At 40.5% G+C, this 22171-nt stretch overlaps 2 protein-coding genes across 6 annotated transcripts in view; one reads left to right on the top strand and one right to left on the bottom strand.

Annotated features, from left to right (window-relative positions):
• The window catches only part of LOC142107222 (immunoglobulin superfamily member 1-like), a 196929-nt gene that overhangs the window by 54063 nt on the left and 120695 nt on the right, over positions 1–22171 (bottom strand). The window contains exon 2 of one of the 4 annotated variants that reach the window (XM_075190482.1): positions 11909–11971. The exons of 1 other annotated variant lie outside the window; for it this stretch is intronic. Coding sequence is in view for 1 of the 3 variants with exons in the window: in XM_075190479.1 (XP_075046580.1) it covers positions 10463–10559 (97 nt within the window). In the remaining 2 variants the exon portion in view is untranslated. Of the gene's footprint in view, positions 1–10462; positions 10572–11787; positions 11856–11908; positions 11972–22171 lie in introns of those variants that run through there. 2 more of the 4 variants (XM_075190483.1, XM_075190479.1) reach the window with 2 other exon arrangements.
• Positions 19601–22171, top strand: part of TTYH1 (tweety family member 1) — a 110581-nt gene continuing 108010 nt past the window's right edge. For both annotated transcript variants that reach the window (XM_075190478.1, XM_075190477.1), the window contains exon 1: positions 19601–19942. In XM_075190478.1, coding sequence (XP_075046579.1) covers positions 19817–19942 — 126 coding nt within the window. In that variant the 5' untranslated portion in view covers positions 19601–19816. The remainder of the gene's footprint in view (positions 19943–22171) is intronic.

Genomic DNA, 22171 nt, shown 5'->3' with positions numbered 1-22171 from the left:
ACAAAAGCTTTCCATGAACTCGCTTCAAATGGCGAAACATGGATGAGGTTCCTAGATGAGGATGTGTGTAAAAATAATTCCACACATAAGAGGTGGATTTTTTGGTATTATGCCCAGGCATGACAATGGCCTTCTTCTTATCACTGGCAAGAAATGCTTCCACTGGTGCATGACTTGCCACAGTAGAGTTCATTAACAGAACTGTTTGCTTAGGTGCCTTAAGCCCATTGTTAGCTTGTTTTGTGGGGGCCCTAACAAACCAAGCACTTCAGTCATAAAAGTGGCACTCCTTGTCGCTGGAGCACTTGCTTTGTTAGACTCTACGGGGCATATTCAATTAGCTTTTTGATTCGCGGTAACGCGCGTTGCCGCGAAAAGTGCACGTTCTTGCGGGTATTACGGTACCGCATTAACGCGGATTTTCGTTCGCAACCCTATGGGCTGCGAACGAAAATCCACGTTATTGCGGTACCGTGTATTACGTTTCGCGGCTGTTCCGGCGCGTTACCGCGAATCCAAAAGCTAATTGAATATGCCCCTACATGTCCTTTTCGATATCTTACATAAGGCTGGGTGGAAGGGCCCAAGGGCAATTACATCTTGCATCACTTTTCTTTTCTGACACTACTGTGTGGCAGTTTCCTAGATGTGCTATGAACTGCCGTGTGTTTGTTTTGTTTCTCTTTCGCTTAGCATCCAGCCAGCTCGCTGCAGTCTTTGTCCGAATGTGTATGAAAAAAATATTGCAACCTGTGAGATGTTATTGAGGTTAATAATAATGTAGAAACAAAGAAAGAGCAAAATGTCATTTTAGCATATTTTAGCTATTTTTTTGTAAAAAATATAGATCCAAAATCAAAATCCGCAAGGGCGGTTTTGCCAAGACCAAATGCAAAACATAAATTTAATCCAGATCCAAAACCAAAACCAAAACACGGGGGGTCAGTGAACAACTCTAATATTATATTATTTTTTTTATATGACTCACCACACAATGTGCATTGTTTCAATTTTATAGCACATCATAGACAGCTTATATACTTATAATATCCAAAATTCCATTATTTTTCCTATTTTTTGAGAGGATGTTTATTTACTTTCTATTATCTTAGATCTTTCATAGTGTATTTCTCCTCAGAGTGTCAGTGTGATTCATATTTTATATACAATATCATCGCACAGCAATTGCTGGTTTCTATGTAGTAAAACGCTCTACGCAGCTGTATATCAATCGTTCGCCTCCATTCAATTTCTATATGGATGTTTCATTCACACTCAGCGCCGGTGCTAGGGTCCTTGGCGCCCTAGGCACACTGTGAAAATTGGCGCCCCTCGCCCACTTTAAAAATCGGCGTCCCCCACCGCGGGTACCCTGTCCAAATTGGCGCTTCCCTCCCCTCGTCTTTCCTTATCTTACCTGCATTAAGCTGCTCCTCTCTGCTCTGTCTTCTCCCCTCCACTCACAGATACTGTCGGGCCGTGATGATGATGTCACGCCCGACAGTCAGTGAGCGGAGGGGAGAAGACAGAGCAGAGAGGAGCAGCTTCATGCAGGTAAGATTCATAGCCCCTTCCCCACTCCCCTCGGATTTCTCGGAAGAGGGGAGGGGCCAGTCATTTTTTTTTTAATTTTTGAGGCGCCCTGCAGAGCCCGGCACCCTAGGCAATTGCCTAACCTTGCCTATTGGGAGCGCCGGGCCTGCTCACACTTTTTGTTGTATTGTCAATCCATATCTCTCCCACTATCTAATTATCCGCTATTATAACTGTTCTGACTGTATAACATTTCATTAGCGAGTCGTCTGCTTCCCAGTACGAATTTCAGTCCTCGTCTTAGTACAGTGGAATGTTATTGATAAGGGGCTATCTAGTTTGGATAAACGCACTCAGACTACAAGTTGAAATGGTCATCTTGGTATTGACATTATATAAAGGAAATCCCGTTTGCTTATTCATCCTTGCAATTTATTGACAGCCGAGCTGGCCAATCAGGGAGTCAATATTCCCACTAGGTATCTGCGCTAGTCATACACATTGTAAGAATGCTTTTGCCTTGAAGAGTCGCCAGGTAACACACCCATCATCCTATCCCAGCTATCTCCCTTACATATGACTTTGATTTGTCTTCCACACCGTACATTCTGGGTCTGACTCAAGGACTGTTATTTTGGACATTGATGACATAGTATTTATTATGCCATACGATATTATGCCACATTGATATGTGATATGCCTCATCACTGATAAAGATTTATACTGTATCCGCAAAAGGTTGCAACCTAGTTTTAAAAAATAAACACTGTTGTTCTTATCAGCAATAAAATTGCATACTTATATATATGCTATCTGGTTTAAATTGATACCTGTCACTGATTGTCAGAGCGTCAAGGGGACTATTCATTTTGTCTATTCCTTATCGCCTAAAGGGTCGGGACTTCCCTTTACTTAACTGGTCCCCTCAGGCAGCTTTATTTGGCACACACTTCCTATCCAGGTAGTGCGGGCGCCTAAATTAATTTCTCCTGTAACACCCATCATTTTGTTTATCTTTAATATTGGCTAATCTTGGTTCTTCTCTGAATCCATGAACGTTGTACAGTAATGACTTCAGTCTTATTCTCTAATTCAACCAACATTGGACATGATTTTAAAAATATTCTGCTGGCTTCTCTTCATACTTGCCAACACTGAGTTATGGAATCCCGGGAGATCCCGGACAGAGAGCGTGGTGGGAGGGTGGAAGGGGACGGGCACTGTCAATCGTATCATTTTTGCCCCGCCCTCAGCAACTAAATCGATATTTTTCCGCAGGGGCGGGATCAGAATGACGCGATTCACAGCAAATAGAGTTATTGAGGCTCCCGTCCTACCCACTTCACCAGGAAGTGGGCAGGATACGGGAGAATTGCCTGATCTCCCGGGATTCCGTGAGATTACTCAGATTTCAGGCGTCTCCCTGACATTGCGGGAGAGTTTGCAAGTATACTTCTCTCTCCAAATACCTTTTTTGTGCTTGATAATTAATGTATCTCCTATTGCAGTGTATTGTTTGCCTCTTATCTACTGTGAGGACTATATTATTCTTTATTTATTGTGCTATTTATCCTCCTAACGTTCTATGTGTCCTGTTCTGTGCTTTAACCTCTTTTCATCCTTTCTTGGTGGGGATTACGTTGATCTTATGTTATAGTGTGTTGTGATTCTCCTAAAATGCAGTGTGCATTGTCCTAATAATAAGGAGGGGTACGGTCCTTGTGTTGTGCTTCCGCTTTCTAATTTTGTAATCTAACATCTAAATCAGTGTCACAAAGAAAATAAATTGTTGACATAAACCTCATGACAGATCCTATGATCTTGTGAAACCCTCTTCTAGTACATGTTGTGATGCTAAAGAAGTGAACACTTATTTTATGTATGATGTCAAGTTATTAAAAAAAAAATGAATCATTTATACTTTCATTTGGTGTGAGCGCAACAGAAAAATCCACTTGCTTTGTCATTTATATAGTTTTCATGTTAGATCTCCCCCCAGGGGCGCATGCAGGAGAAAACAATATATAGAGAGAGAAGGAGCTGCTGCGCAATGCGGCCGCACATGGTATTGTACAGCAGCCGCGGCGCTGTCAAAGAAGCGTCCACGGCGGTGCTGTATTTGACAGCGCTACGGCTGCTGTACAGTACAGTGCCGCTATGTAGGTGCACTGTTTAGCCCTCGTTCTTCGCGGAGGGGAGGGGTTTCTGGAGAACCAGAACCCCCCGACCTCCCCCCCTCCCTGCGTGCGCCCCTGCCACCCTAACGCCTCAGCTTATTTTCTGCAGCACAAATGCTCGTAATTCTTTCACACTGCATCCATGTTTGGAATAAAAGTGTCTCACAACTGAGGTCAAGTGTTTCTTTTTTTTCCTATTGGTTTATGCATTTCTTATAGAGACATCATGCTCTAAAGCTGGGTACACACTACAGAAAATTTCTCAAAATGAGATTTCTGTAATGATTTTACCAACGATTGAAAGTCCCAATGAGCAGACAGATTCATGCATACACATCTACATGATTAACCTTCAGATCTGTGGTCTCCATCTGTCATAACCATCTGCTGAAAGGATCATGACTCTCACACTCTATAGAAATCTATGGACACCGCTGGTCATGACTGTATACACACTTCAGAATTTGCCCAACAATGTTACATCGTTAAAAGTGATTTTCAGTCAGTTTATAAGCTCAAATCAGGTGTTCTTTGGTACGATAAAACATGATCGTGGGAACATACACAGTAATGCAATATCGGACCTAACAGTTGTTTACCGTGTGAATGGCACAATAGTGTATGCCCAGCTTAATTGTTTCAATGGTCTTGCCATCATCCTTACATACCTTTCCCACATTGATGACGCCCACCATGTCACATGTGATGAAATCCTTTTCATATTTATCTTTCACTGTTAATCTGCTGGTCATATTCATGTGCGTATCCTGCAGTGTGTTCTCTATGTCTGCATACAGCAAGTTAAGTCTAGCCAGAGCATATTTCTGACAATAAACAAATGGATACGTTCTTGAGATCCACTTGCATGTGAATACAGGCGTACACGTAACACGTGTGTGCAATTAACGTCCGATTTTTTTCAAGATGACAATTGCGTTCACATTGTGTTCCAAGGTGAATCAGGGTACATTGGACCTGTGCATGGCTCAAAGACGTTGTCTCCGACACCAGCTACTTCAACAGCACTGAAGTAGCTCAGGGAGCCTGTCTGCAGTCACATGTAACCCTCTCTGGGATACCAGGTGCAGAGGTGATATTCTGCTACCACCTCATGTCATCATAAACACTCTGCACATTGTGTACAGTCACCTAGAGCCTATGATCAGCGTCCGCACAGCAATACCACAAGCGACTAAATTGTTGGCTGTGTAGCATTTCTGTGCAACTGGGTCATTAGAGACCTCACAGTGGGGTGTCCCAGACTTCTTTAACTCACCTTACTGTAGGCATTCCTGCTGCGTAGCACCTGATATCATCTGCCATAGCATGAAGAATCTCTTGTGCGAAAAAAAATTCAAAATTTGCTAGTTTTTCACATACCATAGAGGCAGTGTATGGAACTCATGTAGCGCTGACTCCATTAAGAAGAAATGAATCACAGCATTGAATAGCAGGGGGGCAGGGCTTAATGGCGCGATCAACCCCTCCTACCGCCTGTCACATGACCTGTCCTCGGGGATCTCCCGGAGGACAGATTTAAAAAGTTGGTATGTTTTATTTTGTTGATATAATGGCCAGGGATCTTTGGGGGCCCTCTCAATTATACTGAGATTACTGGAGTGGCAAAGACCCCACTCTAAGAGTGCAAACAGTTAATTACACCGGCCACCACAACCCAGGGGATCTGAAGAGCCCCAGCACTTTCTAGCACAGAGATCTGGAGTAGGGTAGGGCCAGGGCCATAACTAGGGCTCTGCAAAAAGGGCCACTGAAAGTTGAAGTGGGGCGCTAAAATTTTCTGGTTACGGCTCTTTTTCAGTACTTGTGCTGTGCTGACCATCCTGATTTTTCACCATAGGAGAGGGAATCCATACTCATAGTTTACCTGTGATAGTCATACATGCCTACTTTTAACAAGTTGTATCCGGGAGAGGGGTGTGTCTAGAGGGCGGGAGGGACGGGGAAGGGCTAAACGCATCATTATAGCCCCACAACAAATATGCCGTTTTGTCGCGGGGGGTGGGTCCAAAATGCCGCGATTCACCGCAATCACATCATTTTAGCCCCGCTATTGCAGGATGCGGGAGACTTGCCAGCTCTCCCGGGAGTCCGTGAGACCGACCCGAATTTCGGGAGTCTCCCGGACATTCCGGGAGAGTTGGCAAGTATGGTCATAGTGTATGGGAAAAGTTTCATTACAGATGCACTTTTCTGTTGAACAGGTCCCATTAAAAGTTTAGGCCTCTTAATTATTTATTAATATACTTGACTTAGGAAAAACAGCGCTGCTCTGAAGTATATAAGTATGTATATATGGCTGCCAGTATGGGAATGTGGGGGACGAATTCCAGAAATTTCCCCAGAAAGCCTAAATAGAAATACAATAATCCCACTTCGCACATATGTAGTATATGTAAAAAGAGTTAGAATCGAATATATGGCCATAAACAATAAGAATTATTCTGCCAGGTCTGAATAATCCTTTTTTAATATGGATGATATGTGCAGTCAAACACACAATCTCAAACGTGCTAAAATTTCTCTGTACTTGAAGTATTCAAAAGAGATAAGCAAAGATGCTAATAATAATAATAAAATCCCCCCCAAAAAAAAACAAAAAACAATACAATTGATGTCCAAAAAATGTATGTAAAGCAGACTTTGTTGACATAAAAATTGATCCCTGGGTTTCTCAATTCAAGAAATCCCCCATACACATCCCACGGTGGATGGATGGGTAGGTATACCAATATGTACATAGAACACACTTGCCTACTCTCCCGGAAAGTCCGGGAGACTCTCGAATTTCGGGTCAGTCTTCCGGACTCCTGGAAGAGCTGGCATTTCTCCCGCATCCCGAAATTCCCTTTGCAAAATGACGCGATTCTCTGTGAATCGCATCATTTTGGCCCCACCCCCCACAGCAAAATGTCATTTTACTCGTGGGGGCGGGGCCAAAATGACTCTATTCAAGGCGCCCCTTCCCCTCCCGCCCTCTGGTCACGCCCCTCTCCCGGACGTCACCTACTGAAAGTAGGCAAGTATAACATATAACAGAATGGAAAAAGAATTGTGTGTTTGACTGCACATATTATCCATATTAAAAAAGGATTATTCAGACTTGGTAGAATAAACATTATTGTTTATGTCCATATATTCAATTCTAACTCCTCTTCATTATTTATTACTTTATAAAGCACCGGCCCTGTGATATCAGAACAGCCACTGGGTGTGGGGGGAGAGTAATTTGACTTTTTGCTTTCATTTTTGAATCTAAGTGAAAGTCACAAACAAATTCGACCAAATTGCAGTGAAGTAAATATCCAAGGGCTTCTTACAAATCTATTGGAGCTTGTAAGTATATTCTGTGCTTTATCAGATTTATACCCCCACCCCCATCTCTCCCCCCTCCGCTCACAATGCGGCCGCAAGGCTAATCTTCCTCTCACGCCGCTCCTCCTCTGCCTCCCCTCTCTGCCTCGCCTTACACTGGCTCCCCTTCCCCTACAGAATCCTTTTCAAACTCCTCACCACCACTTACAAGGCTCTCTCCAACTTTACTGCCCCTTATATCTCTAACCTCCTCTCCATTCACACTCCTGCCCACTCCCTGCGCTCAGTCAATGACCGTCGCCTCTCCTCCACTCTTATCACCTCTTCCCACTCCAGAATACAATACTTTTCCCGTGCTGCCCCCCTTCACTGGAATGACCTCCCTTGTTTCATCTGTCTCTCTCCTACTCTGTGCTCCTTCAAACGTTCCGATGAAAATCCACCTCTTCCTTAAAGCCTATCAATCATCCACATAACCCCTTCTCTCTACTCCACTCGCTCTCTCCCTTGCCTTATCTGGCTCCCCCTTGCTGGTCTGTTTTCCCTCCCTTAGGATGTAGGCTCACATGAGCAGGGCCCTCTTCCCTCCTGTGTCCTTACCTACTCTTCTGCTCCTTGTTTACTACATCAGCCAGCCTGAAGTTTCTGAAGTATTGGTATTTTTGTTTATTGGTTTGCACTGTTTTACCCTGTTTAGTCTACTGTTTGTACTGTGTACGGCACTGCGGAAACCTTGTGACGCCTAACAAATAAATGATAATAATAATAATAATGTACTTATAACAAAAAAAAAAGTGGTATTCTATTTTACCACTAGATGGCACAATTTTCTTTCTTATCACTACTACATCAACTAGATAGATGTATTAGTCACGTTATAGTGTTCTAAATTGGATAGAATTGTAATATAAATTCATGTAAATTATTATAATTAAAGCATAGACAAAATCTTGTACTTTGTCTTGAGTTAGAATTATATTCTTAAAGCATTTTTGCAGCATAGTGTACTTTGTACTTAATGAGCATCCCCATAGAACTTCATTGTATTTTATGAAATGTTAATGTTTAGGACCTTTGAAGGTAATTTTGACATTGGCATTAGGCAAGTAAGAAACGTGAACTATTACACTATTTTATTTGGATCCTCAGCATTAAAGCACAGTTAATAGGCTTCAAGAACTCATGCAAAATACTTAAAATCCACAAGGCAAAAGAGAAAACATTTTTACTACAAAGAGTTTACATTTAAAGACTTGCAAAAATATTGCACTCTTTCCCTCAGATGACGTAGCACTGATTCACAAAAAAGGTGTACAACTGTCCTAATTTAGTAGGGACAGCCACTATTTAAGCAGATATGCAAGATACCCATGGGTATCTTTATCCTTTACCAACTCAGTGGTTAGTGGACTCATAAAAAATAAATAAATAAACCTATGGGAAGTTTGGTGTAATGGGAAGGTAAGATGGTATTATGGATGAAGCTGCATCTGTGTATAGACTATATAAATGTATATAGTCTTATTCAAAAAAACACAAGCAATCAACGCTCAAATTCTACTAATTTGTACGGTTGAATACATAAAAAAGTCTATACAGTAAAATACGTGTCCTCAATTTTTCCTCATTTGTGACTCAGTAATCCACGCACTCCCCTATATCAGGGTGGCTGCTCCTTTTCAATTTTACCTGTTTGTTCACCCAGAAATGTGAATTCTACAAAGTAAAGAAAGAAAAAAGGAGCCTCCTAGTGCAATACATCCAATCTTAATTGCCTTATTCAATTCTATATACCCGCGTACTGTAAAGATATTAAATCATGTTCATTTGTATAATGATTATTCGCTGTTATTCATTGCACTACTTCATAGGCCAGAGAAAAATCATATATTACCGGCATAGAAAAGAAATCAACAATACTGCAATATTGCTTGTTTAACAACACCCCAGTGTTATAAACGACACACAAAAAGTGAACCAATACCAGTGATTCTTCTTTTGCACGTTTTCAAAAAGTGATCATTTGTGGAAGTTTTTTTACACTGCTAGAAACTTGTGATGGATCACACCAATATCCACCCGTGATGAATATATATATATATATATATATAAAAGGCCTACGTACCAATTTTCACAAACAACTACACCTATCTCCTCTCAATCTTTTTGCAATTAAGAACTTTCCTTCAGTACACACAGTGATCATCACCAGCTATTTATATAACGCCAGGAATTCTGCAGCTCTGTACAGAGAACTCACTCACATCTGTCCCTGCCCCATTGGAGTTTACAGGAGAGGGAGAGAGAGAGTCTAGGGGAGAAACCCCACGCAAACACGGGGAGAACATACAAACTCCACACAGATAAGGCTATGGTCGGGAACTGAACTCATCATGACCCCAGTGCTGTGAGGCAGAAGTGTTAACCACTAAGCCACTGTACAGCCCCAGTTGTGTTGAACTCCAGTAACCAAAAAAATGCAAAAACATAGTGTGACACCCTTACAAAACATAAATTTATTCCAGTACACTCTTAAAATATTGTACGTACATCACTAAACTTGAAATGTGAACTTATCTGTATCCTGGTGCTAACAACTGGAACTCTGGAACAACATGAAGATTTTTAGCAGTTCTGGGGGACAGTTCTGTATCAAGGTGCGATTTGGGATTTTCAACGATTTTCTCAGGCAAATTTAAACTCGCTGATGTATTAAAGTGCGAATTGATTGGAAATTGCCAGTAACGTGTTTAGTTTGAAGTCGCCATTCTCAAAATCGATACAAATCACAGTACTGAAGTTTTGCCACTCTAGCAATACGAGTCGTCATATGTATGAAGCTGGGATTTTGCAAACTCAAGTTTGAAGTGAAAATCACCAGATACAACACGCTGCTTTCTATAGGCCAGATTAGCAAACACATCACTATTACACTGCTGGTCCATCTTACTATAATAGGAGGCACTATACAAGTTTAAGTAAAGCATGATTTACATTTTAGAGCAGCAAAAGTTATTTAAAATTACCCTATGGGGATAAATTATTTTATGAATAAATTCGTTTTATAAGTTTATGTAATGAACATATGTATTTTATTTTTATTTTATTATATTGGCTTACTATCTAGCTACCAGTAGGGCAATCATTTTTTTCTCATGACGTGTCGACACTTAATATTTCCACATGGTGACGCTTTTTAAGCTACATATTTGTGGTACTATAACACGCTGCTTTGTATAGGTGTGATTACCAAACATATCAGCCATTGGTCTAAGCAGGCTAAAGAGGACTATAAAAAGGGACCCAAATGGCCATTACTCTGAGGGTGGTTGTAAATGGGGGTTTTTTTTGTAGGAAACTGCTAATTGGGTGTTTTGGAACAACATCATCTTTTTGAGTAGAGGGGTGATAGAACTTACCTTTGGCCTTTTGAAGTTCACATTCAGGTGCTTTGATACATTTGACGGAATGCTTCTCTATGCCCCAGGTAAGGAGTGGTGGTGCTGTGTGCTGCATAATTTTGCCAATAAACCAAAGTAAACCCCTCCCACCAGCAGAAGACAGTAACAAAGCAGGTGATCTAATTCCAGCAGATGATGTGAATAATACAGAGGAGGGGGGGGAGGCAGGTTATAGACAGGATCACCCAGACTTATTTTTCAGGTGAGAATGTTTTTTTCTTTTTTGTTAAAGACTTTATATTTGCAAAGGTCAACGGTAAACATCAGACAATGACATAGTAAGTGACATGAACAATCAAGTAATAAAACAATAAGCATCTATCATAGAAACTGAAAAAGCCAATTCTGCCAAATGCAGGTTTTTACCTTTTCTTGTAGAAACAACATCATTACCACCATCAAGCACATTTATTTTTGATAAACCAGAGAACTCATGTAAACATCTTAAGGACAATCAACTTTGTTAAGACCACTGTGCATAAAGAAGTTATTTCTTTTCTAACTAAATGTAAAACAACATAAAGAACACAATCTGCACTATGTCACTTGTCTGTTTTGCAGAAAGGATAAAAGGCAATTTATTTATTTTGCAGCGGGCTGAGGAGACTGGTGATGCCCATCTGCCACCCCTGATCCTCTGACTGCTTCGCAATGGAGTACTGGGCAATGAGGTGGTTGGGGTAGTGCTCTGGCTGCTACCACCTGACGAGGGGGGCACTGGTAGCCATGCCATTATTTGCCCACAAATAGCCACTAGATTGGAGGACAACTCTCTGACTGCTCCTGTAAGATTGTTGACTGCAGTATCCATTTGTACCAAAGAGCTGTCAATCCTTTCCATTTATCACATTTGATTGTCATGAATGTTCTGCAAATAGTAAAAGCCCCTGGCCTCAATATGATGTGTTTCAAATAAAAATATATTTATATTTAACAGTAGGAGTATTTATGTTTATAGGCATAAATAGTATGTTTATATATATATATATAAATATATATATATATATATATATATATATATATATATATGTATATATATATATATATATATATATATATGTATATATATATATTGACATCTATAGTATTTATGTTTATAGACATAAATACTCCTATTGTTACGTGTATATTTTTAGCGCATGTCTTCTTGGCGCACCTAATCTTTCAGATATTGTTCCATTTTTATAAGGGGCGGCACCCTTGGTTGGGATTGCGACCAAGGGTGCCACCCTTTTTTGGATTTAGAGCGCTCAGGATTTGCATTAATTTGTTATAAACGTCACCTTGGATGTCTGGTGTCTCAATATCTTTTGTGTCCCCAATTGTGCCACTTCATGGACTTGTGATGTCCCTTTAAAAATAAAAAAAAATTCAACAAAATTAATGATCATTAGATGCATTTACCTTACAAGGAGTCATCATCCTCCGTCCTGACAACTGGTGCTGGTGGCTGTGTTTGAGAGGACCCTATGATAGAAAATTGGACATGTCTCAAGTTATTATCTTGCCCCCATCATAAATAATTATTAGCAATACATTGTATTGCCCCTTAATATAATGTTAAATTCATATTGCCCTCATAACATAATAATAGAATAATATTGCCCCATTAATTTAATGAAAAATAACATTTTGCCCCATCCATTAATTATAAATTAATTTTGTCTCCATAATCAATAAATATTGATTGCCCTCTTAATTCATGTGTCAATGCTGCCTCTATTTATATTCTGAATGGCAAAATAGCTCAAACAGATTGCTCTCGCCTCTCACTACCACCTCTTTTATCTGGCAGCTTTCTTAGCGGTTCTGACCGCAGCTTAATAAATATGATGGTTAATATTTGTATTATGTTAAAAATCGGGATGGCAATCTGAAATGTGGTGTTTTGTTAAACTGTGTTTTTTTGGCAGTTTGCTGGCGGTTTGGCCTTTAGTAAATTCAACAGTTTTGCAAACACTTACTGAAAACTAAGATTATGAACCGATTTAGGGGATTTTTGGAATATTGATCTTAAATGTCCTAGATCAACTTTAAATTTCAGTGTACAAATAAAGCTATCAAGTATGTGTGTGCTATATGAAAAAACAGCCAGTATTTAACTTATGTGCAAACTAATAAAGTAATTTGCACTCCTTGCATTGTAACATGGTTTTGTCTAGAAGAAAACTTACTTGTTTTTTTTTGCCTTACCTTCCTTAATGAATCAGGCTCACTAAGTGCAACATGTGTTTGTTTGAAAGCGCCCCTAAATCGGCTCTGCGTACTCCCAAATTCAACAAGGGATGGATCGGAAGATATATGCGGTGATGAATACAGGTGTAGGTCTGTTCTGTCTGCTCTACTGCATAAAACACTGCAGGATATGACCAATACCTATGTGGGATAAATATAATCTCAAAAGACTGCACAGAAGAAAAAAAAATTCTATGATTTTACCCATAATTGCCTACTCTCCCGGAATGTACGGGAGACTCCCGAATTTTTGGGAGTTCTCCCGGACTCCAGAGAGAGCAGGCAAAAATCCCGGATCCCGAAGTCGCCGCTGTTGAAGATGGCGGGGCTAAACGCGCCATTGTGGCCCCGCCCCCTGCTGCGATTGGCTAAAATGGGCTAAGATTGGCAGGGGTGGAGCCTAACGGCGCACCACAAGAGCCCATGCCCCCTCGATGGACCCCCTCCCGGACAGCTGCCTCTAAAAGTTGGCAAGTATGATTTTACCTTGTATGATAAAACAAAAAATGTAAAAAAAGTGTTTTTTTTATTAATTAAATAAAAAAAAAAATATTTATTAGGATGTTCTTAATATCTGCTGTACAGGTGCTGCTGATTGCGTACACCTGTTACAGCATGCATACTCAGCCGTCATCATTAGTGAGCTGCACTTAGATCAGTCCTGTAGCTGGAGCAAGACATACGGCTGAGAGCTTTATTCAGATGTGGCTGCGTGCGCTACAGTTTGGCACGCCCTTACTGTACACTGAATGCGGCCAAACGCGCCTTCTGTCCCTCCCTGAAATCGTAGACTATAGTAAGTGTCCTTTGCGATTGAAGATTATTTGACCGTAGCTGCGTTCTGTGGCGTACGGCCCGGTTTTGGGCATGCACAGAGTAATTTTGCGTATGATACGCTCAAAATCGGCAGATACCTGCCTTCTTGAATCAGACCCGAAAAGGGTATCTCAGCTAGATATGCTGCCACTCTGACTGAAGTGTTTGAATCAATGCTAATTCATTAATTAAATTAATCATTCATGTGACCCTTTTTAAATGAGGAACATATCACTGAGGTAGCACCACCTACATCCAGAAAAAGAAAAGAGTATTTCTTCTCAAACAGGTGCAAAATGGAACTTATTCCATAGCAGTAATAGTATTTCTAATAGTAGTAGTTGTAATAGTAATATAAGTAGTAGCAATAGTAATAGTAATAGTAGTAGTGTAGCAGTAGTAGTATCATATATTATCTACCACATAAACACACAATACAACTTTTTTACCACATTAAACTTATTACTCTAATCATAAAATAAACACAAGGACACCAATGTACATTTGGCAAATAAGGTCACAGTTTTAATTATAATTGAAATGGTGACGGAGAAAACAAAATGCGAGTTTGGATAAACAGACTAATACTAAACCAAACGAGTGGATGGCCAACTGGCCTGGAATCCCCTAAACCAAGGATATCATCCTTTACTGAAAAGCTGGCGTTTAATCTGGTGTCAGAGAAGCAACTCCCCCTCTGGGCTCACAATGACGCGTCCACACAAAACAGATTAAGGAATCCCCCACACAAAAGGACCAAGAGCCATATGTACATCGAAGGGAGAAGTAACCTGCGGCCAATCAGCGAAAGCTCCCTGCATCAGCTGCTGATGGCAATGCTTTCCTGCCAACTGTGCCTCGTCTGTAAATAAGGGAGTCTTAACCTCTGAGACCGACGTGGCCATAAAATCCGGCCAGCACAACATCTGACCCAACCAATGAATCTCAACAAAGTGGGGAAAGGATGACCCCCTCATGGACCATGTAGTGTCTGGATGCCCAAAACCCAAATGAATGACCAACCAGCTACATTCTTGTCCTCACCGTGTGCACACCTGTAAACTAAACACCCTTATATCAAATGGTGTCCTGACAGATAAATAAACAAAATACACCAGCAAAGACTTGTTGAATAGAAGGAGGGGGGTAAGGGTGAGGGGGGATGTGGTAATCCATATGAAGGCAAAAAAAACCCATAAAAAACCTTGGAGACACGTAACTAATCAAGCTTTCAATCCGCTTCCCCTAACTAAAAGTGACAAGCAGCAAAGCCTTGGGTTATCAAAGGTAGCGGTCGGGCATATACTTTCCAGTAGGTCTGATATATGTCTAGGAGGCATCCGGCTTTGATCGCCCTGAGTGCTTTAACGCTGCCATGGAAGACCCATCTAAGGCCACAAAAAGTAGCCGCTCCAATCCTAAACGACTGGATGCCATAGTTTTTTGGGTCTAAGCTAATAAATTCAATGTATCTTTGTTTCTGCCGTGGCGCAACCTGAGGTGCCTATAAGTGGAGAAAAGAGGGACGTGGGAGGAGGAGATAGGGAGGGGGGTGTAGCGATATGCAATAGAAGTGGTACAGACAATATACTTGAGTGCTGGTGATTTCAGCAGATGATTATAGCTTTTTTGCAGTTTTAAATGTTATAGCTCTTTTGCTTTATGTCTATAGCTCTGATGCGGTGTATATTGATTGTAGTTTTGTTTGCCGCTAATTGCTAATAGCTCTGGTTTATAGCTCTGAAAATTTTAAGGTGTTAGTGATAACATTTATAGCTCTGTCTCTATAGCTCCTATACTAAGATGATTGCATCTTATAGCTATTATTAAGTGTTGTAGGTCTTGGGGATAAATGCAATTGGGTATTTATAGCTCTTATTTATAGCTTGGAGACTGGTTATGTTGGTGGTATGTCTATAGCTCTCTGGTTGGGGCTCCTATCTTAAGCAAGCAACTAATATTTTATATTATTAAAGTGTAATGGGTCTATTGATATATGCAATAAGTGGGATTAGGTGCGGTATGTGTGTATTAATATTTAAAGTGTCTTCCTTTGTATGGTATGTAGGTGGTGTGGTGCGAGTATAATAGGGGGGTGCCCTATTGGTACTAACTGCGTGCTCTATAAGTTTTTGCTCTTATAAGAGCAGTTGTGTTCAGTGCCTTGGTTCTTTGATCCTTGTTAGTGGGGTCCAGGGGGAATAAGGGCCTCTCCTTGCTTGCGAGCGGTGAAAGTAGCTGGGCCGAGCGGCTTCCTGTTACGTCAATTGGAACGCACTGTGTTTTCCAAATGCCGAACTTCCGGCTTCTGAGTGGAACGCACAGGCTCCGGTGTGTTCCACTGCTGGGTCCCTGGTGAGGGAGTGGGTCTATGTTGAGTGGTGGCGTGAGGGGTCTTCTGGTCCTCTGCTGTGAGTGCTGCTTGTTGGTATCCAACGGGTTTGGTCCGTGGACTTCGTCAGGAATATTATGTTGTTTCTTTTATTCCTGGGATCTGGTGTTTCAACCAATCGTGTTAGGGGAGGGGTGGGCAGTTGGAAATGGGGCATCTGATTTATTGGACATGGAGGGGAGCAGGGGAATATAACTATGCGGCTGAAATCGGGAATAATGTAGCGCTATATGTGTAGGTGAAATTGCCGACGGAGTGACTTAAATTAGATTAGCTAACTTGCGGGTGTTAAGGGGTATATTTTGATGCTGCGAATCCGAGGAGGCTGATAATATCTATGATTATCTGGGGAGTATTACTGGAGTGGAGAAACAACGATACAAGAGACCACATCCACGGGAATCGGAACGCCCGGAACACCCGTAACGACAGCAACAACCACCAAAACACACAAGACAAACGCAGACGTCCAAGGTAAGCCCCCTAAAAATGGTCTACACCACCTACAATAAATTCAATGAACCGCTCTAATGTAAATATAGTTGGTTTCAGATTAGCCTGTAGGGGAGGGTGACCTGTCTTGGACCTGTGACTATACATGTAATATGCATGCTCCAAATAACATGTGTTTATGAGCAACCTGGACCTCCTAGAGCTATGAATTCTTGTAGCAATTGAACTTCCATCTACCTAAATGTTTTTACTGCTTTGTAGGAAATTGAATGGGTGCCATAGTTCTTCGGGTCCAAGCCAATAAACTCAATGCTCTGCTTAAAAATTGCTCCAAAGGGAATTTTAGCAAGAGAAGAAAAGTTCATGTGTATCTAAGCGCGTATGTGAAGCGATGGAGACCCAATGTCCTTCACCTAACTGGTCCTTCTTGGGCCTCTGAATGTTAGTCAAACAGCGAGTATCACAGTGCTAAATCCATCTGTGCAATAATAATCACAATCGACTCCCAGATTTCAAATTTATATAGTAATAATCAGTGGCGGAAGTGGGGGTGTATACGGTGGTATGTCATACTGCAACTTCTCCTACTGCCTTCATTGTAACACTATCAAATTCCATTCCCTTACATTTTCCATACCACAACTTCTAAATTTCCAGTTTGACAACTGATAGTAATAATATTCTTTCAGTTTATTCTATCAATTTGTATAGACACAATGAAATGCTACCACTTAGTGCAGTAGAGATTCACAAAAGCAAAAGAGAAGACAAGTGTAGTTCACAAACACTAAAGGGTCTGGATGAGGTTACATAAATGATTATTATTATTATTATTATTTATTTATAAGGCGCCACAAGGTTTCCGCAGCGCCGTACGCAGTTAAAACAATGGACAGTACAGGGAATAACAGTACAGAACAATAAACGAGTAATACCAAGACTTCAGAGGCTCCAGGCAAAGCAAATATATTGAAGTTGGAGCAGAAGAGAAGGTAGAGAGACAGGAGGGCCCTGCTCATACGAGCTTACATCCTAAAGGGAGGGCAAGCAGACGGCTGGCACAAAGGGAGTCAGAAGACGGGAGCAAGCTCTCCCCTCTTCTGAGGAGGAGCAAGGTGATGAGGTGAGAGCGAGCATGGAGAGACGGTTAAGTGGAAGGCTGGTAGTCTTTGAGGAAGAGATGAGTTTTGAGTGCCCGTTTGAAGGAGCACAAGTTAGGGACAAACGGATGGAGCGTGGGAGGTCATTTCAGTGCAGGGGGGCAGCTCGGAAGAAGTCTTGAATTCTGAAGTGGGATGAGGTGATCAGAGTGGAGGAGAGGCGACGGTCATTGGCCAATCACAGGGACCGGGCGGGAGTGTGAATGGAGAGGAGATTGGAGATATAAGGGGCAGTAGAGTGGGAGAGAGCCTTGTAGGTGAGGGTAAGAAGTTTAAAAAGGATTCTGTAGGGGAAGGGCAAGGCAGGGAGGGGAGGCAGAAGAGGAGCGGTGAGAAAGGAAGATAAGCCTCGCAGCCGCATTGAGTATAGAACAAAGGGGGGCGAGGTGAGAACGGGGGAGGCCGGTGAGGAGAAGGTTATTCAACCTCAATATACCTCAATATTCAATATAGAGAAGGAGAAGGACTAAGGCAGTGATGGGCAACCTGATACACTTCAGGGGCCGCATGTTGTGGCCCTCTAACCTTCAAAAGGGCTGCACATTATTCTTAATTTCAGCGATAAGTTAAAACAATACATTGAATCAAAGAAAGACACCTATCTGTAATAACATATCAGCGGGCATATTAAACAAGTGTTACAAGCTATAACAAATAAACCTAACAATAAAGCGAGAAGGAGGTGGGGGCCAAAAGTGAGGCTCAGAGGGCCACATTCGGACCTTGGGCCATTTGTTGCCCATCACTGGACTAAGGAGTTAAACATTTTATATGTAGTTAGTGGTGTCAGTTAGATGTTGTATTTCTACCTATCACGAGATTATTTTACCAATAAGCAAAAATGGTATGACTGTCAGTAAGTTTACTGATGGTTGGCAATCACAGAATTTTTCAGGCACCGTTTCCTTGCCCAGGAGAGCTAACAGTCTAAGAGGTATATTTACTAAACTGCGGGTTTGAAAAATTGAAGATGTTGCCTATAGCAACCAATCAGATTCTAGCTGTCATTTTGTAGAGCGCACTAAATAAAGGATAACTAGAATCTGATTGGTTGCTATAGGCAACAGCTCCACTTTTTCAAACCCGCAGTTTAGTAAATCTAGCCCTTAGTGTGGTGCCTTTGACACAAGGAAACAAAATCAATTATAGAAGGTCCAAAAGCTCTGACAGTGGGAATTAAATTCTTATTATGATTACTAGTGTTTACTGTGTCATAGCTGCTGTCCTTAATTTTTAGGAACAGTCCCAGGTTGTAATATTTTGTCCCTAGATTGTTTCCCATGGAAATTACTCAATGCCTACCATAGGCACAATAAAATTCCACTTGCTCTACTTGTTAGATGCAGTTTTCACATCTATTCTTTTTCTCTGTGTTTTATAGACTAATATTTATTAAAGAGGAGCATTCAAAATGCAAAAACATATATTGCAATGAAAATATAGCGACTGTATATCTTAACGTACACTAAAACTGTATTGCTTGTGAGGTGTTCAGTTGTCCCAGCTCAGTAGTGAATTGTCCCTTGAAAAAAAAATTTCAATGTGTCCAGCCACACTATTCTAACTTTTATATTGCAATAGTTTTGTGCATGAATGAATGATTTACCTCATTTTACTTATACAGTATTTTATGCTTATTTTGTGTTCTGCCTTTTCGCGTAGTTTTTGCATCCGAAAGCATTTGGTCTTGTAATGTGTAGTCTGCTCTAATGAGTTTTTAAGGGTTGAAAATGCATCCTATACCATCAGACTTTTATTGCACATGAACATTGCTAGGTTACATTCAGTCCTAAATCTCCAGCACAAAACTCATGCTGAGGCTTTGTGCAGCAGCCCATGGGAGAGGTCAGATGTCTTACTAAATGGCCTTTGTAACTCAGTATAAAAGACCACAGGGACAAACTAATTAATAGAAGATTTGTTAATAAGCCACTGGGGGGTGCTGCTACTCCCTTCCATTTTCTTCCATCACTGTATTATCTCAATGGATAGCGATAGACCTACATGTTAGACTCCTCCCTCTCTGTTTCTTTGCTCTTCTTGCTATCAGCAATTACAGTTCAGATGCATCAGTTCTCACCATGTCTACTGGTTGGAGTCGCTCCTAACAAGATGAATACCGATCATTGAGAACTAAAATACCTGCATTAGCACAGCCTCATCCAAGGACTATTTTCTTAGTTTTGCTGCTTTTTTTATTTTTTACATACATTTTTTTTGTGGTTGTTTATATTTATTTGTGGTCGTGAAAGAGCCATGAGCCTAAGTCATGGATACCGGGCATCTTGGTGGACCTACATCCTGCACCAGGTGCCACATACCAATTTCCAGTTTGAAGTGGTGGATAGCAACTTTGCCCCCCAGGAATGGAACTATCAGCAGGTAAGAGGGTGATGGGGAGGCAGCATAAATTAGGAAACAGCAGGTGCATCGACACTAACGCAGGCTGAAAACACTTCACTAAGGGATACGGACACAATGTGTTAATGTAAAGTTCATAATACTGTGAAAAAAAACAAAAGATAAACAAATCAAAACAAAAATGATCTGAACAACAGAGATATTCCAGGATTTCATAAAAGAACGAGCCTTTTGTTGCTCTCAATCAGGTTGGAAGCTTAAAAACTAGGAAGGAAATGTATATCTAGGAAAATCACCTTTAACTCCTTGTTTACCAGTAACGAGAATTTAGGACAAAATATTAACTGTACTCAAATTTGTGTGCACTTATCATGTTATGCCTATTCAAAAGATGTGATTTAACTTATGAGTGGTGGCATTAATAATAATAATAATAATAAAAAAATTAATAATATAATTGTTGTTTAGATTTCTTTTATACAGATAATAATGTTTTTTTTGTTGTATGGTAAGTTTTAAATGAAGTTTATGTTTGTATTACTTCCTACTGTAAGCTCTAAGGATATTAGAAGTCACCGAAGAGTTCTGTGACCATATTAAATCACAAGGCTGCAGGGTCAGGTCTGTTATCGAGGTCACCGCAAACATGATTGACTGCTGCAGTCCAAAATAATTTACCATAGGGGAAGCATTGTTCTCTATAATACACCCATGTTTATAATGAACACTGAAGTGATGACATCAGAACTCACTGTTCATACAGATATTTTTTACAGTAGTTTATACATTCATCATCATCACTTGTATATTATATGGTTATAATGTAGATGATTATAGGTAATTCTTTGCTGTGGAGCTGCATCTATAAAGTTACCAGCAAAGTTGAGTGTTTCAATGACATCAAATGGTTATTGGTATTATTGTTGTCGTCAAAAAGTTTGAAACTACATTACAGCATTTATAATAACATAGTCTTATTATAAAACACATAAGTTACAGATAACTTAGTTTTTGGGGTAAAACGCACAGCTGTCATAACAAGTCATGAAAGGTAGGAATGTATGTTTTTTTGCATCTGTATGATAGATATATATTATTAACAAACTGCAGTTCCATAAGATCCATCCACTATATTCCATTTCACATTTGAAATATGATTATGAGATGATAGTAAGTTTTATTATGTTTTTCATTCTGAACGTTGCTTTATACTTAGAAGTGAATATTGTTAAACAAAAAATCTCTAAATGAACATAAAATGCTCTAGAACTGGGTAAAGGATGATATCACGCTTTAGCGATGGCACAGACATAATTAAACTAGACTTAGGAGATTACCCCATCATACAAGTGTCTTAGTTAGTAAGATGACTAGTTGATAAGTCACATAAGGTCACATCAGCCTTGGAGGAGTGTAATACACACTACTGGAAACTGAAAGCCTCTATTGAACTTAGACAGATTGGAAACTGATCCGAATGAAATATGACCTAATGTATTGTTAGGTCTGTAACCCCAGACATAACAATACAAGTAAAATTCTTTTGTTTAAGTACTGTCCTGTAAAACTGCTCGGGGCACTGAACTCTCTGAGCTGCAGTATGATAATTATTTATGGTGACTTTCAACTTTACTAAATTGGTTTTGTTGGTTTGCCCATCACATCATACAATGTATTGTCTCCCTATAAATCTAGCAACGCGGCTATAAACTACCATGGAGGGTTTCAAGCGTGGGACATTTAGGTCGCCATAAGAGTGTGCTTTCACCCGTGCAAAATCTGTCATCTCTCATTGATTAGCAGCAAGTTCATTTTACTACAACATATTCATTTTATAGACATCATTTGAAACCGGTTTATTGAAGGTAGGAATATCACATGAACATTTCATAGGATTCTAAAACCACAAATCTACCTAGTTCGTCTCTTCTGAAGCGCAGCTTGTTTAAATCTACCATTGTTAACAAGTTCTCTATATAGATTATCTGTTAAAAATAGGTTGTTGCATTCAGATCATTGTCTTCTGCATATGGAAAATAAAGCATTATACTAACACAGTTATAAATGTTTTGCCATAGTCCAGTTAGCTCAGTTAGTCCATTGAGCCACTTATGACATATGTGGGGGTAAACAAAGCTAATCGTTCTTTCTCAGTCTCCATTCCAGACTCTTCCTCCCCCCTCTCTTCCCTCCCCATTGGCGTTCCTCAGGGCTCTGTTCTTGGCCCTCTACTCTTTTCACTGTGTACCT

Source organism: Mixophyes fleayi, chromosome 11 (genome assembly GCF_038048845.1).
Source record: "Mixophyes fleayi isolate aMixFle1 chromosome 11, aMixFle1.hap1, whole genome shotgun sequence".
Taxonomy (NCBI): domain Eukaryota; kingdom Metazoa; phylum Chordata; class Amphibia; order Anura; family Limnodynastidae; genus Mixophyes; species Mixophyes fleayi.
The sequence above is the reverse complement of the archived record's forward strand: the minus strand, read 5'-3'. Positions and strand labels throughout refer to the sequence as shown.